Source organism: Scomber scombrus, chromosome 3 (genome assembly GCF_963691925.1).
Source record: "Scomber scombrus chromosome 3, fScoSco1.1, whole genome shotgun sequence".
Taxonomy (NCBI): domain Eukaryota; kingdom Metazoa; phylum Chordata; class Actinopteri; order Scombriformes; family Scombridae; genus Scomber; species Scomber scombrus.
In genome coordinates, this window is record NC_084972.1 from 18,405,373 (window position 1) to 18,423,105 (window position 17,733).

Genomic DNA, 17,733 nt, shown 5'->3' on the forward strand with positions numbered 1-17,733 from the left:
AAATTGCTACTTTTCTCATTTTTTTTAAACATATAACATGAAAATATTAAATATTAATTAAATATTTAGGGCAATTGTAACACCAATCAGACAACCTGTTCAGACCATGATGATATTAGTACATAATTTTACTCAAACTTTTAATAACCATTTTCTCTTATTCTTTCTTATTTTTCTATTTATTTATTTATTTGTTTTTATTTATTTTATTTTATTGTATTTTATCTTTATTTTTTGACACTTTGCTTCGTTGACGGGCTTTCCTCAAACCGGAACCCTGGGTCGGATTCACCTCTTTGGGGGGGGGACGAAATTTATGGTCACACTGGGGGGGAAAAAGGGTAAATTAGCAGCGTTTATCGGTTGATTTACACGGTTACTGCAGGTATTAATTGATCGGTCGGTGTGTGCAGTAACAGAGGGGCTTTTCTTGAGGAGAGCAGCGTAGACTCGGACAGGTGAGCACAGCAGCCTCAGCCGGATGTTTGTGTTAGCAGAGAGTCTAATTCAGGCTAGCTTTAGCTTCGGGAGCGATACACCTACTCAATATTAGATTGGTATCCTGCTACCACAGAGAAGGAAAACAACTGGTTGGTTGAGGAAAGCTGATTTTCTGCCGGTCCGAGTTACAATTAATCAGCCTGTTTCACTTCCACTGGTGGACAAAGGACGTGAATTTGACGTTGTAAATGGTCGTTTATTGTTGTATAATTGGCTAACTAGCATGTTAGTGTGCTGACTCAGCCAGGGGAAACAATAGTAATTACCTTTTATGCAATGAGCTCAACAGTCCATCTAACGACAGGTGCTTGGTGGTTAATGTAACCTAACAATAACAACACCACAGACAGAATAGCTGCAGATGTAGCTTTGTGCTACTAGCTTAGCTGCCTCCTCCATCCTCGGCTGCTGAGCCATAACTAATATATGGGTCACGTCATGTGCAACGTAAACTCTGACTTTACAGCATTGTTTTCAGCACTGATCAATACTTACATCCCATCAACTATGAAATCAGATGTCTGACATTCAGTGTGTGTGATGTATACTTATGTAAACTATCACTTCTAGTTTAATTTGGTTAGACTTTAAAAAAGGGGTCACTTAGGTACAGTATGTACACCTACACTTGTAAAGTCCCCTGATTTAAAAAAAAAAGTGCTTTTCCCCTTGCTCTCTCAGTTGGATGTTTGAGGTTCACTGTACAGAATGATGTATGTACAATTTGCCACTAGAAGGCTGTTTTCACATTCATCTGCTGAAAGGGCTAATTTAATATCTTACTTTAAGAGGTTGACCTACAAACATGATTTGTGATCTTACAAATACGTCAAATAGTCAATCCTGGTCCAATATTCAACTTACAGAATAGTGATGCGGAAACTTGAAGCCTCCACTGCACAAACACTGAGAATTGGCTTTACAGACAAAAGATAAAGAAGTAGGGGAAGTTATTATAAGAATTTTAACAAGATAATTGAATTTTGTATGTGGAAAAACACATAATTAGAGTATTTTATTTATTTTTATATTATTTTATATATTTGTATACATTATATTATCTTAGAACATGTCTGCAGGCAATCTTTGAATACTTACCTTCCGGACATGAAGTTTCCAGCCTCAACCTCAACATATCTAATGTACTCCAGCTATTTAGTATTGCACTTGCTAGAGTTTGTGGGAATTTTCAGAGACTATTTTAAAATAAAATAAATAAATAAATATAAATAATAAATAAATAGGTAAAAATCTGTGAAGCAAAGACAATGCGTCATTAATTTAATCCCTAGGATTGGTCAAGCTCCAAAAACCCACAGTTTACAAACTCCAGTGGTTGTCCAAGTTATTTTATGGCAGGAGGAGTTGTTATTGATGCTGACAGTCACCAAGGTGCCTTTTTTTACTAGTAGCTCATTTAAAATGTGGATGCCCTTACCAAGAGAAAAAAAATGAATGTAGTCATATCACACTGATTCTGGTTGTTGCTGTGTTTGTTAATATGTGTTGTCTGTCTGTATTTTAACATTTCTATTGTTTTATCACCACATAAAGGACATTGAGCTCCTTGTGTGTGCTCTACAAAAAAACTGCACCTAGAATTAAATTAAACCATGTTGTCTTGTGGCTAAATGATTGGTTCGATATTAAATGTGCAGTCAGTGACTATAATCCAGTACACTTTTAGGCAACGTCGGTGAATATCTTCTCACGGTCTGCTAGTTGTCCGTTCTGTGTGTGCACTGGGGGAAAAAAATCAGGTGTTCATACAGCACCCTGGCTCTGTAAATGGAGAACAAACACAGAGGCTCAGATTAAGCCACACAATATTTCAAGCAAATCAGCAACCGTTTTTGACGGATGGGTCTGTGCTTGGCTGAGCCTCTGAAGTAGCACTGAAGGGAGGGGTGTATTTGTTTGTCTGTTGAGTTCAAATATCAAACGTTTTCCTCCAGAATCATTGACGCCACCCTGAATCATTGGTGTGTGAAAATATCAGACATTAGCTGGTCTTAAAATTGTAAAACCTCACTGGCAGCTGGCTAGGAGTAATGCTAGGTGTTTTGTAATGTAAAGGTGTGATGTGTTTTGTTTTACTTTAGGGCTCCTGATGAAGGTGTGCAGGTAATACTTTGAGAGCCCCATAAGACGCCATGTCTGAAGAGGCAATTTCAGAAAGTGACCTGGAGCCCAGCCTTAACAGTGAAGAGGAGTACTTTGAAAATGAAGAAGAGGAGGACAATGAGGACATGGAGGAAGATGAGGATGAAAATGATGGAGACGATGAGGATGATGGTGAGTGTCTCTTATTTTAACGCCTTCCGGCTGCTGTGAATGAGAGATTAAACATGCACTAGTGCAGTCCCAGTACACTTTTTGGCACTTACATTTTTTCTATGATTGGTGCAGCTGTCAAACTTCAACTGTTTAACATCATCTGAAATGCTCTTCTCTCTCAAGAGCGACCTGCCAGTGCCCAGAGCCAGACTGAAACAGCTCAGGATGGCGGCAGGGACTCCGCCTCCCCTTCATCTGGAGAACATTCCCCTGATTCTCCATCTCAGCCCACATCCCACCCTTCCTCCAGGGCTCCCTCCAGACCTGACTCTCGCACTCAGCTTCCAGCCAGCCCTGAGAACTCAAGCCAGAGCAAGCCCCTTTCCAGTAAAACAAAGAAGCAGAAAGCTTCTAAATTAACCAAATCCTCCAAGTCTTCAAAAGGCTCCAAACCTTCCAAGCCATCTAAGACTGCACACATGAGGAAAAATATCAGGTACATTTATCTGTCTGATTAATTCTGTCGAGTATGTCACACGATATACTTTAAGGTTTGTCTGTAACGTGGCCTTTTTGTCATTGCTTACAGAAAGCTACTGAAAGATGATCAGCTTGAGGCTGGTACCAAGGCTGCACAACAGGAAGAGATGGAGAGGCTGAAACGTCTGGAGCAGCAGAGGAAAGACTTCCCTACACCAGCCCCAAGTGTTACGGACTCGCAACTAGGTTCTCTTCCCCTTCATATTTCTGTTTGACATCTTTTGAGGGGCTTGGCTTCAATCCTAAATTTTCTTTTCCCTTTGCACCTATCCAACAGTGGATGCTGCTTCAATTCTAGGAGAAGTATCTCACCTGGTGCCCGCTCTCCTTAGCAAGCAGGATGTGATCTGTCTGGACAGCAGCGGTGATGAAGATGAACAAGTGGAGCCCAATCTGACTGCACTTGCCAGAGATGGTAATACAGATTATAGCTCTGTGACACTATGATGCTGTTATTTCTAGCTGATTTCAGACATTATGAGATTTGCGCAAGCCCTAACAGTGTTTACTTCAACATTGATGATGTAGATATAATTGAGCTCAGTTCTGGGGACGAGGATGCCCTGCAGATAAGCAGTGAGTCGGCTGACGAGGACGTGGACGGCACTGCCGGCACAGATGACAGCAGCGGTTCACACATCAACGACGCCCTGAACTTGCCTGATGCCCATGGTCGAGTGCTGGTTAATATCAGTCACCCTGCAGAGGAGAAAGATGTTTATCTCGCTCCACAGCTGGCCAGGGCCGTCAAACCTCACCAGGTATACCCACAAACCAAATGTAAACTTTTTCTTTTTCAGACAGTGTTTGTTCATGTCTAACTCACAGTCCAGCTTGTTTTCTCACAAACATTCATCTCCTTTTCTCCAAGATTGGGGGAATCAGGTTTCTCTACGATAACCTCATTGAGTCTCTGGAGCGGTATAAGACCAGCAGTGGCTTTGGTTGCATCCTTGCTCACAGTATGGGGTTGGGCAAGACACTGCAGGTCATTTCCTTCATTGACATCCTTCTGAAGAACACTGAGGCCCACACTGTGCTGGCTATTGTCCCTGTGAGTAATCTGAAGTGTATATAGACATTATGTATCCAGTAGTTCGCCAAAGTCAATATCAGATTTTGATGAATTTAAACTCTAACCTCTTTGGTTCCATCATTTCAGGTGAACACACTTCAGAACTGGTTGACAGAGTTTAATATCTGGCTCCCATCCCAAGAAGCTCTTCCCCCTGACACTGACCCCGCATTCATCGAAGGCCGCGCATTCAAAGTTCACATTCTCAACGACGAGCACAAGTATGTAGCAAGCTGTACTGTGTGTGACAATGTTTGGCCAGGGTGAAGTGCTCATTGAGCTGTTAATCATGCTGAGTATGTGTGCGTGTGTGTGTGTCCTGCAGAACGACGCTTGCGAGGGCCAAGGTTGTGGAAGACTGGTCCAGAGACGGAGGTGTACTGCTCATGGGTTATGAGATGTACCGCCTGCTGTCAATGAAAAAGAGCTTTGTTATGGGCAAGAAGAGGAAATCAAAGAAGCCTGCCGGGCCAATCATCATTGACCTGGATGAAGAAGACAGGCAGCAAGAGCTCATGAAAGGTTAGTAAATGTCAGTAGTGTATGGGAAGCACAGACCTAAGCAACCTTGTACAGTTCTACTGTCCATGTGGATAAGATCTATCAATACACATATTTACAGTTCTTATTTTCTTCATTTTTCTGTTCAGGTATTGAAAAGGCCATTGCGCGGCCTGGTCCGGATGTGGTGATCTGTGATGAGGGCCATCGCATTAAGAACTACCATGCCAGCACATCGCAGGCCCTAAAGAACATCCGCTCCCGGCGGAGAGTAGTTCTGACTGGTTACCCACTGCAAAACAACCTTATCGAATACTGGTGCATGGTTGACTTTGTGAGACCCGACTTTCTAGGCACGCGTCAGGAGTTCAGTAACATGTTCGAGCGACCCATTCTGAACGGACAGTGCATGGATAGCACACCTCAAGATGTCCGCTTAATGCGTTACCGCAGCCACGTCCTGCACAGCCTACTGGAGGGTTTTGTCCAGAGGTAAGCTTGCTGTCAGGGGCTGGATTCAGAAATTGGACATTATGAAAAAATAGCACACTAGTCTGGAATACACTTACATGTCCATGTTCTTCATGGGTGCTTTTTCTGGTTTACAGACGGGGTCATGATGTGCTACAAGACCAGCTTCCCTCAAAGGACGAGCATGTGATCTTGGTGCGGCTCTCTCCCATTCAGAGAGCGCTGTATACTGAGTTCATGAAACGCTTCAGAGAGGCAGGGAACAGTGGTTGGCTCGGTCTCAACCCACTCAAGGCCTTCTGTGTATGCTGCAAGGTGAGACTCCTTTTCTTTGCTGTTTCTATCTTTTCCACTGAGAAATAAATAAGAAATCTGGTGACTATTAAAACACCAACAAAGAGGTTTTTTTTTTATTAAGTAAGTCTCCTTCTTTGTCTTGAACTCTCCAGATCTGGAATCACCCAGACGTCCTTTATGAAGCCTTGCAGAAAGAGAACCAGGCCAACGAACATGACCTGGACCTCGATGACATCACTTCAGCTAATAACTCCCGCTGCCCGGCACCTGGTGCTGGCCTCAAAGCCAAAGTAGCTGATTCAAGCAACAGCAAAGTCAACAACACCTTGCCACCACTCAATCCCTCTCAGGAAAGAGCCAACCAAGTCATCACATATGAATGGGTATGATGTGACAACAGTCCAGTAAACAAAAACCTTCCTTAACCTTGTCCTTCAGCACTGACTGCTTTAAAAGTCACCAATTCCTTAACTTTTATAATGTTATGGTCATATGATTCTGTGAAATGTGACCATTTACTGACATTATATGCACAATTATTACAGCCACTTGTTCTGATAACCTTTGGTAACCTCAAGTACCTAACAACTGAAACTTCAAATATGGAAATATACTTTTTGCCATCATTAAGCTGACATTTGGTGTTATTTTTGAAGTCATGTCATATAATTTGTTCAACCTTTCCTCCAAAGTCTCTTAGAGTTACAGTTCCTTGTTACTGAACTGCCTTTTCCTCCATTTATTTTTCTCAGGCAAAGGACATCATGTCAAACTACCACATAGGAGTTTTGGAGAACTCTGCCAAGATGCTGCTCCTCTTTCATTTGATTGAAGAAAGTGTGAGAAGAAGAGACAAGATTTTGGTCTTCAGGTAAGTCCTCTGTCCAGTGTACAAAGCATTAAACCACCACTAAGCAGCTTATAAAAGACATTTGCAGTTTTGCTAATTAATCAGACCGTTTTTTTTAGCTGTCTGAGCTTTGTACACACAGGTGGAAATTCATATTTTAATCCTCCTACATCTCATGAGGTTGTCTGTCACAATTGTAAGCAGGAATTTCACAATTAACTAAAATTATGTCATGTACTGAAAATTAAAACCTGATGTTCATGCAGAACTGCTATAACTTATCAAGTACACCTGAATGAACGATTGATACCTACATCACTTCACTACTTCTGAAGTATATTTGTCTCCAGAACACTATAGTCATTTGAAGATAAAAACCTTTTTTAGTTAATCATAACAGCTCACTAATACATCTTGTAATAACAGTTAAAACCTGTTTCTGCTATGTTCCTACCAGCCAAAGCTTGTCCACCCTGTCAGTCATTGAGGACTTCTTATCAAAGAGACCCATGCCTCCAGGCATTGCCTCCTCTGACGCTCAGAGCCAAAGCTGGGTTCGCAACGTCAATTACTACCGTAAGTAATCCGATCTGCACTCTGCTTCCAAACCTGCAACTCTGCAGAAAATGTGGTCTCTACCCCTGAAACCTCAAAACTGTGAATGTCTCTATTGATTTTGCATCCCTGGCTTTATGTCACAGTTCTCCGACTTGCTCCTTTGTCCTGGCATATTTACACTGTGCTCCAGAAATATACGTTTAGGAGTAATATCTGCAACTCAACATGCAACTTCAAAATTGTCTTGTTGTATATCACTCTGGGCTAATTAGATTGTGTTCATTCTTGTCAAGAAGACAAATTACCTCGGGATAAAGTCCACTTCATTTTGATGCACGTTAAAGTGTGTTCGGGTTTTAAGAGATTTCTGTCTAAAGGACTGGATGGGAGTACATCTGCGTCAGAGAGAGAGCGACTTATCAATCAGTTTAACGACCCAGAGAACAGCGCAACGTGGGTCTTCCTACTTTCTACCAGGTGTGTGCCTCAGCTCTTTATTCTTACATTGTTTCTCGCACTTTCTCCACAAACAGGAACTTCATATATTTTCCATGTTTCTCTCAGAGCGGGCTGCTTGGGCGTAAATCTGATCGGAGCCAACCGCGTTGTCTTGTTCGATGCCTCCTGGAACCCATGCCATGATGCCCAAGCTGTGTGTAGGGTGTATCGCTACGGGCAGAGAAAACCATGCCACATCTACCGCCTCGTTTGTGACTTCACCTTGGAAAAGAAGATCTATGACAGACAAGTGTCGAAACAGGGCATGTCTGGTAAGAGATGTGTACATGTGAGCAATCTGTTTGTTGGACAGTCACACCTCTACGATCTTGTCTCACGAAGCAGATCCCAAGTTGGTTGAATAACTGCACTGAACCAGAAAAGCTATTTATATGAGTCCCTCCTCTAGATTAAGGAAGTCTGACTCAGCACAGTTATCCAGCTAACTCACAACAATCCTTCTTCTTGAGAAAAGTACAAGTTAAAAAAAGTTTCTCGATTTTTGAAAAATCACAAATGATGTTAAAATGTAAAACTTTAAACCCCCACAAACTCTAGTATTCTTTTATCTAGTCTTAAAATCATGTGTCTGTGTTTTTAAAGACCGGGTGGTCGATGACCTGAACCCAGCACTAAACTTCACCCGCAAGGAAGTTGAGTCCCTTTTGCACTTTGTGGAGGAGGAGGCTGAAGCTGGCAAAATTGGTCATCTGGGCTCCTGGGGAGACTTGGAGACCATATTACACCAAGCCTGCCAATTTTACCCACACCTCATGACCAAGGTACAGTTCTATGATAGATGTTATTCTAAGTCTGACATGCAAGAGATCAACCAGCCTCTTCCCTGAAAAATACAATTGATCTGCAGTTCATTTGTTTTTCCTCTTTCCATTTGTGTCAATAGCAACCTTTTCATCACGAGTCTCTGCTAGTGGACCGGAAGGAGTCAAAACTGACCAAAGCAGAGAAGAGAGCCGCCAAGAAGAGCTATGAGGATGAGAAACGAGCCTCTGTGCCCTACTCTCGCCCCTCGTATGCCCCTTATTACCCAACCAGCGATCAGACGCTCACTAACATACCAGCATTCAACCAACGTGGCTGGTGGGTGTCATGCTGTGTGTTTCAAAGTAGCCTGCAGCCTGGAGTATTTCATTTTGTTGGTAGTATAGAGGCTGACAAATGCTAATGGTCTGTTTAATAGTTAACCATATAACCACAAATGTAATGTTTTCCTGATATTCTGTGGTTCAATGCATCACAATCTACACCTTCCTCAACCAAAATATATGGTATGATCAACCGAATATGTATGCATGAAAAAACAAGATGTTCATCACTTCATTGTGTCTTATGTCAGTACAGTTGTAAACAACATGGCCAAAATCTCCCCAGAAATCAGAAAATAAGCATCTGTTATCCTTATTTGCAATCTACCCCGCAAAAAACAACTAACAATTCATTTGGTGGAGTGGTTGAGGTTGTATCTGTACACTGGTACTGCTTTTTCTAGTAAATATCCAGCAGACTAAACACTGCTGCTGGAGTATGTGTGTGTGTCTGTGTGTGTGTGTGTGATCATCTCACGAGTTCAGTCTTCATACTTCTAGGCGTGCTATGGCACGGCCGGATGACAAGCCTGTGGCAAGTGTCAGACCCATCCAATCGACCCCAATCCCCATGATGCCTCGCCAGGTCGGCATGGGCATGGCTGGCTCCAGTTCTGCCAGCAGCCTGCCTGTCAACCACCTGCAGAAAGCTGGAGTGTATGTGCAAAGGATTGTCACCACAACTGGTAACGTATAATATGTTTTAATGGTTAGATCCTTGCAAAAACCAACCCCACTCCCAAAATATTATATTTTAAAATGATTTGACAATTAACTCTTACAAGAGAAGACAAATTAATTATTCTAGCATTTGAAATGGATTAGGAAATGGCCGGACATGATATGAGACATTAACATCAGCCATTTTGTCCGAATCTACAGATATTGTAATCCCAGGAGCTAACAGCACAACAGACGTTCAAGCTCGAATTAGTGCAGGAGAGAGCATCCATGTAATCAGAGGATCTAAAGGTAGCTTCAGCAACAAATTAATTACTGTCTACATACAAGCATTTCAGTTTAATGACTCCATGATTTGATGTTTTCTCCACCTCAGGTACCTACATCAGGACGAACGATGGAAGAATTTTTGCTATTCGATCTGGAAAGATCAGTAGACCAGTCGGGGGATCTGCTGCTTCAAGAGGTACAAACTCATATTCAGTAGTCCTGGTTCCAATCTATCTAAACAACTCATACAACTTTTAGGATGTTTTTGTGCTATTAACTCCTAAACATGTTAATAAAGGTGTTTCACAGGATTAAACACAATAAAAATCTTTTATCTTTAATCTTTTGTGTTATGAATTACAGTATGTCATTAATTGCTAATTGTATTTGTACATTAAAGCACATATTTGGTTACACCACCTCTTTTCCAGGATTCCCCTTTCAAAAATAAATAATTCAGAAGCAGAGATAATGTAGATATCTCCTGACATTTGGTAACTTTGTTTCTCTCCCCTCCACAGACACCATGGGTTCCCTCCTCCATCCAGTCAGTAATGGCTGTTCATCCCCTGTGCAGCAGCAGCAGCAACATTCCCCCAATGGGGAGCAGCGGTCCTCCACTCCTTTAAGCTCTGAGATTCTCCGAGAGCTCAGTCGTTACACATCCACAGACAATACCACTGCTGGCATGGGGAGAGAACTGCCATCCCCATCAGACGGGTCCACTGCACTAGCAGGGGACGAAGGCAGTTCGCAAAACAATCAGACTTCTGACCTCAGTAGACAACTCGGTGAAGACCTCCTGAGCTCAGCTTTGGAGATGCGAGTCACCAAACGCAAGAGTACTGAAAGCCAGGGCAGCATGCAGTTAGGAGGCAAACGCACAATTGCTGCAACACATTTCCCTGGACTGTCCATGGGCTCCAGTTTTCCTCCCGTGGGTCTGAACTCTTCCTCCCTATTGGGGAACTTAGGGCACATGAGTCACCCACTTTTGATGGGTGGTAGTAGTGGATCTTCATTCCTTCAGTCACCCGGACAAACACTGGCTGACCTACAGACCATGTTCCCTTCTGCAGGCTCAGACCTGCTGAGACAGTCGGCCACAGGTAACGGACACCTCCCCACGCCCTCCTCGTCCGCTCTGTCCACCGGTTACTCCTCTGCTTCCACCACCATTCCCATGTCAACGACGCCCTCAGCAGCAACTTCTTCCTCGCTGGCATCAGCCTCTTTGCCTCCTTACTTGATGAACCCCAACATGGCTGGCCTGCTTTCGTCAGGGTTCCCTCTCAACTACAGTCAGTCCTTGCTCTCTGAGCCGAGGATGTTCTCCAACCCTCTCCTCTCTGGGTCGGGAGGATTCTCCGCGCCTAACTCCAGCTCTACTGCATCCAGTTTCCTCTCCCATTTTAACAACCCCACCTCCAGCCTGTTGGGGGCAGCTCTGACCCAACCGGACAGACATCACAGTACAGAGAACTGCGGCAGTAGTTCTGACGATGACGTTATAGAGGTGACAGGACAGTAGAGACTTACAGAGAGGCATATTCACACACAATCTTACCAGTCATCATTAGTCTGAAGTACATTGGGGATGGGAATGATTAAACGTTAACAAGACTTAATTGACTAAATTAATCTGTTACAGTGACTCAAACTGCTGATTAGTGATGCCTTGTTACATTTTGAATGTGCAAATCTGTCATAAAGTCACATCAAAATTAGAAAAAATTAAATTTACATAAATATCCCAGAAAATTACATGTTACAATGTTAATACTGGGTTATGGTGAAAAGTTACATGTGTTTCAAGATTTCTGCTGGACTATTTAAACCATTTAAAACGTTTATATTGTTCTTTTATCAATAAAATAAACTGCATTCCCATTCCTAATGCTTACATAGAGTTCACACACACTCACACATGGACTCTCGCCCACCACATGCAAATGAGAGCATCATCTTGTACCTTAATGACTTTACAAAGTCAGAGTAACAAATCCTTATGCTGAATAATGCCAGACTTGTTCAGCTGGAGCAACAAAGCAGCTGGGACAGTTGTCATTCGGGGACCAGCTGAATCTTGAGGGGGGCTTCTTAAGCACAGCCTCTTCTGCTACATTTTGAATCAAGGTCGCGCCATGCCGTGCAGTTAAGTTTTATTTCCTCTGAATCCAGATGGAATAAACTGCTTCAAGTTGGATTTTCTCCTGATATATTGCTGTGAAAGGAGGAATTAGACAGTTCTCACCTGCTGAATGCTGAATACTGATATACTGCATTTTTCTTCAAGGCAGTTTCCTCAACTAGTAAACAAAACTGGAAAGTTTTATACCACAAAAAATAGACACAAATTCGTGTTCATTTTTGTCAAAACCAGTATGACAATATATTCAGAGAAAATCCTTCAACAACTGAAATTTTAGGCATTCAGAGCATATTATATTCTTTAGTAATTTGATAGACTGTAGCATCCCCTGTTGAAAGGTTTATTATGTGTAATACTATAACTGAATATGTTGATACTTTGTAAATAGTGGTCATTATCATTGTTTATATTTCAAGTCGATACTGTGCAGTGTGTAGATTTTGGTCGTAGGGAAGTTATTACAGTGACTATCATCATGACAAAACAGGCCCTCGCACTGACGCCTGGGGAAACAAAGTTACGTTCAACTTTTTTTCTTTTCTTTTTTTTGTCCTTAAAACTAAAATGAATGTACTTTCATGTTAGCCTTTGATAACACATGGGGCTGGGACATGGAGTCAGACTGTGTTCTTTCATTTTTAGCCTTAAATAACACAAAGGGGTCTTGAGTGTTAATCTTAGTACATCCTTGTTACAAATCTGATGGGAGGAACTACTGAGCATTTAGACAGCCGGTGTCAAACTCAGAAAGCACCAAGTGTGAAAGCTGCAAAAGCTTCTCATCTACGCCTTTTGTTGCAGGTTTTTACTGTAGTGTCCCCAACCATCTGTTGATACATCATCGCTGAGTCAGGCCACATGTAGAGTTTTGATCATTATTTTCAGAGCCTTGCTGAGAACAAACATTACCTAAACTGTAGAAACCATTGCATTCATGCAGCCTGAGTGTATAATACCGTTTTAAGTCAATGTAGCCACCAAAGCATCGGAGCAGATGTTGAGAATTTCATCACAACCACCAATGACTGTGGCAGAACCAGGTCAGGTGAGGCGGTGGCCTTACTAAAAGTGACAGTGCCATCCTGTGGTAGCTTTTCACAGAGGTGCTTGTCGTGTTAAGTAGCTTCTGTCAGTAGTGTCAGTCAGTGTAGGTCTGCCTTGCTTTAGGGAGTTTAGGTCTCTGCTGTTCTCTGTAGCCTTGTGTTTCTGTGTTGTGACGACAACTCAAGGTATTTAGATTTAGGAAAGCCCTCTTCCTCCGTTGATAACTAGCCTAGCCACAGTGTTTTTTGTCTCAGCCTTTAGAAAACACTGGATAATCTGAGACAATGCATCATTCCCTCTGGAGTTACTTTTTTTGTAGAGCTGTTCATTTGTGGGGACCTTTTGCCTCCACAGTCTGAGTACTGTTCATTTATTTTATTTTTTCTTATAGTTCTACGTTTCTCTCATGGGCATCTTCATTTTTTTAAGCCTGTCTTTGGGAAGTTGTGATTTCTGTTTATTTCAGATTTGAATGTAGAGCTTGCACTCTGAAAAAAGATCATATCTGCTTGAGAACTGTACAAGCTACTTCATACTGACCCCCACGTCTCTATTCTGTCTTCTCAATAAGTCAGAAACATTTTGGATTTCAATCTAGGGAATTATCAGTTTATACATTAAAAAAACAACCTCTGTCTGCCATTTCTTGTCAACTGTGTGCATTTTTATGTTAATTTTTTAAAAATGTTTTTATAACTTCTTATTGGTGTACACTCACCTGGCAGTAGTTTCCCTTATTTCAATGTAAGTGTAAGTGTGTAAATTTATTTATTTATGATGGAAAATATATTGTTTCTTTTTGTAATTACGTTTTTTAACATTTTGTTCACTTTGACCCATTGACGGCTGATCCAGTGAGAATTTCGTACATGCAGCCTAGATTGAAGCAGAACGACTGTGTTATCAATGTTATTTTAACAATAAAACACTCACAATTGCGGTGTGAATCCTTATCAAATGCTTTATTTTACAACACATCTTTACTGTGATATATAATCTTATTTATTCAAACGTGGCTAAATCAGTCATCAAAGGCAGCATCAATATTAAAAGGCAGCATAACAATTGACCTGAGATATACATATTAAAAAAAAGAAAGCTTCGGCCAGGATTTGAAGTGCAATATGAGTCCAAAGGCTTAACCTCATTTTTAAAAATGTAATCATTTTATTGAATAATTTGACATATCTCACAATATGATGGTGTACATGATCATAACCCTCTAAATACTGCCTCTTTTGTGATCCTGGTAGAGAATACCAAAAGCCTCTAAATTTTATTCATGAATAAACAATATTTTTACACTTGTCCACTACTTTGGTCCAAACTTAAATCTCTCAAAAAAATTTGGGATGGATTTCCATTATTTTTTTAAACACATCCAATGGACCTCTGAGGATTAAGCCCACAGACTTGGTATTTCACTGACTTTTCGTCTAGTGCCACCATGAGGTTGACACTTACGGTTCAGAGTGAAATGTCTCAAGAACTACTCAACGGTCGGTGTCCTCAATGATAGCTTTAGCGATGTGTACATTGTGTAAAAAAAGACAAATATCTCATGATCCACATTTGGCAGCGGTGTTCCTTGGAATGACAGATCTTTAGAGAGGTTGCAGAGATCATCTTCTTTTGGACTTTCATGCAATGACAGCATGTAACAAGGAAAACGAAATTGCTCTAGGCGGACCTCACAAAAGTACTCGGTTATGGTTTTGTTGAACTGTACATATTGTATCCTTCGTCAGGACTGTAAGCGTTTTTTAGCCATGTAAGAAGTGCTGACTTGGTTCATTATGACAAGGGCGCCGAGAACAGGGCAGAGTGCTGACATGTACCAGATGTATTCACTGACAGACGCAGTGAACCAGGCTGAGCAGAGGCCGAGAAGCAGGCTGGCGCTGCCAAGCACGAAGGTGACGAGTCCTGACGCTGCATGGTAGCGTTTGAGTTTGGCCAGGGACCAGCCTTTGGCTAGAGAGTGGTAAATGAGGGGCACAGCTGCCAAAGACTGCAAGACCACGGCGCACACTGTGACCAGGCCCAGCAAACCATGCCATGAGTTGAAGTGAGGTTTACCGTTCAGGTGTTTGTTGTAGGAGATGGCTGCCAGGCCCAGCACCGCACAGCACACACAGAGACACTGCAGCATCCAGTGAACACGACCTTTGGTCTTGTGTGAAAACTTTTTGATGGGTGAACCATGGGGAGAGAAGAGGAGTATGGCCTCTGTCATGAAGAAGGAGAACTGGTGGGACAGAGAAGAAAATGTATCAGAGCCGAAATAAATGATCATTCTCATTATCGATTAATCTGTGTTTATTCCATAAAATGTCTGAAAATAGTGAGAGAGAAAAGTCTCCATCACTGTTTCCCAAAGGGCAAATTGATATATTCAAATAACACATTTGAGAAGCTGGAACCTGTAAAGTTTGGGCTTTTTTTTTTTGCTGATGAATGACTTAAAAGGTTAACATATTGTCAGAATAGTTGCTGACATGCTCTTTTTATTGACCAATTGATTAACTGATTAGTTGTTTCAACTAGAGCTGGGCAAGATGGACAAAATCAAATATCACTATATTTTTTACCTCAATATTGATATTGTGACAATGTTGTAGGGATGACAATTGCTGCTTTCTCAAAATATTTCCACTGAGATGTTTTAATAAAGTAGATATAATGACTAAGTGGGTAAAGACAAATAAAAGAGCTAGAACAGTGTGGTAAGTTCAGAAAATGAAATCTCTTTACTGTAATGCAGTCTTTAAAACCAGGCATACAATAATGATAATAATAACAATAACACACTACTTGTGCCATACAACAATATTAAGATATCCAAAATCTAAGAGGATATCTGGTCTCACATCACGATATCGATATAATGAAAATAGTGAAAATAGCCAGGTTTGATTGAACTTGTGTGTTTACAGATGAGTGAAAATATGTAACTTACAGCCATTGTCATGCAGAAAGGATGCCAGGAAAACCAACCTGAAATAACACAAACAGATTAAATAAAATGAACAGATGTGCAGAGAAAGACACTTGACAGGAAAGCCTCTGAACATCAGCAGTACTCACTTGTACCCGGCCGAGAAAGGACCGCGATGAACACTGTAAAGACCCCGCAGATCAGGTGGGCCAGCACTGCGGATGCTGTCCTGGTGTAGCCGTACACCCGAGGCTCGGACTCAGTCTCTCTATAATGACCCATGGTTCATAAGAAAAAGTGTTTTGACTGCTCGTACTTTGACCCAGGCTTCTCACCCCGATGCGACCTGAAGTGACCTGGCAGTTTCAAACAGAAGCGGAACTGAATGGAAAGTTTAACCGTGGAGCTTCATTTAAAGCCGGAAGACAGGCCTTAAAAAGAAGATGATTTACCATAACAGTAACAGAAACAGTAACTACGAATTATTTACACGTTGTTTCACAACTTGCGGGGCTGTATGCTACACGTCGATAAAAACTGAATCACCACCGGGCGATATTGTTTCCTAGGAGGGCAAAGTCATGCCCCGCCTCCTATTCCTCTGATTGGCTTACCCTGATATTTGTATGCTAACCTTAACTCTCCTCCTTCCTAATTTTACCCAACCTAACCCAAGTACCCCCCAACCATAGATATATATATACGTACAATGTATATATGTCTATGTTTCTAACAACACCTATACCAAATATGACTCTATTATGCATTGCAACCCCTCAATGTTGGGGGGTCTGCAGGCTGCAGTCAGGGGCTTCTCACCTAACCAACAAATGAGTTTGTTTTTTTGGGGGGTTTTTTACCAACAAATGAGTTCTAGCCAATCAGAGGCGGAGAGGGCCGTCATGACTTCGTCATCCTAGGAAAAAATTATATGGCCTCCAGCGGGTAAAAATACAAAACAACTTCCGTTTTATTTCAGAATAAAAAACTATATTTTACCGCCATTGAAAAACCTTGAAAAACAATGTGTTTTTCTTGTCATTTAGAGCTAAAACTATTATTTTAGTTAGTTAGTTATGTTTTGATGCAAAAATGGTTTTCTCTGTCTTATATGAATATTTATAAGTTGTACTGTTAGATGACAAAACAAGCAATTTAAACATGTCTTATTAGACTGGGAAACTGTAATTGACTTTCTCCAATATTTTATGACATTTTATAGATCAAACAAACAATCAGTGAGTCAAAATAATTTCCGTCAGACTGATTGTCAATGACAATAATAATTTGTTGCAACCCTGGTCATATTATTCCAAGTTAATGAATTGACAAGTCCTCTTGACATGTAAATAGACATTCTACATGGGATGTACACTCAAAGTTGGATCAACACAAAGGTGGTCCTTGACCGTCAGAGGCTCCAAAGGTTCAAAGATTTATTGTGTCAGTTGGTTTGGGGTAAGCTGATTACAGTAATTGCAACTAATAATTGATAAAGACCTTAAAGCAGATCCTGCATTATTAACAGCCTTGTCTACCTTTATCAAAAAGTGCATGTGATATATTCCTCAACTGTTCTTTGAATTATTCCTAAATTATTTTGTATTTTTGTGTTTTGGGAGTCAAAATTCTGGCCCTAGTGGAGTCATACAGACACACATACACTACACCTTAAAGGTGTACATATGGTCAACCCACACAGGTGTTTTCACTTATTTTTATTAACCAGGCCTTGTCTGAGGACAACAGGTGGCAACTGTGCTGACTCTCATTCTAGTTTTATTTCCAATGTTTAGGTGGGAGAGGTTGAAGTGGATTAAGGTAGATTAATGTAAATCTCTCCTGTACGGCTCTAGGAGAGGTAACACCTTTATCATTCTTATCGGCTCATGAAGTTTGGTAGCCAACCAGAATTAACTCCAGCAAAGCTCAGCCAAACTTCAACCTGAGCAAAAGTCTAATTAGCCAGAGTAT

General features: G+C 41.3%; 2 protein-coding genes across 2 annotated transcripts; one reads left to right on the plus strand and one right to left on the minus strand.

Moving 5' to 3' along the window:
* The first annotated feature begins 333 nt into the window (after window positions 1-333).
* On the plus strand, window positions 334-13,463 carry rad54l2 (RAD54 like 2). The gene is made up of 22 exons (XM_062415627.1): window positions 334-458; window positions 2,604-2,796; window positions 2,962-3,274; window positions 3,368-3,504; window positions 3,596-3,733; window positions 3,847-4,079; window positions 4,190-4,372; window positions 4,481-4,614; window positions 4,719-4,915; window positions 5,044-5,386; window positions 5,503-5,680; window positions 5,815-6,045; window positions 6,415-6,533; window positions 6,970-7,088; window positions 7,448-7,547; window positions 7,635-7,840; window positions 8,172-8,350; window positions 8,473-8,669; window positions 9,176-9,360; window positions 9,557-9,646; window positions 9,732-9,821; window positions 10,147-13,463. Exons 2-22 carry the CDS (start codon window positions 2,655-2,657, stop codon window positions 11,154-11,156), a joined length of 4,524 nt encoding a protein of 1,507 aa, XP_062271611.1. The 5' UTR covers window positions 334-458; window positions 2,604-2,654; the 3' UTR covers window positions 11,157-13,463.
* An 883-nt stretch (window positions 13,464-14,346) lies between these two features.
* On the minus strand, window positions 14,347-16,301 carry LOC133977455 (transmembrane reductase CYB561D2). The gene is made up of 3 exons (XM_062415628.1): window positions 15,909-16,301; window positions 15,781-15,818; window positions 14,347-15,069 (listed from the first exon to the last, which is right to left on the minus strand). Exons 1-3 carry the CDS (start codon window positions 16,039-16,041, stop codon window positions 14,566-14,568), a joined length of 675 nt encoding a protein of 224 aa, XP_062271612.1. The 5' UTR covers window positions 16,042-16,301; the 3' UTR covers window positions 14,347-14,565.
* Window positions 16,302-17,733: the final 1,432 nt, after the last annotated feature.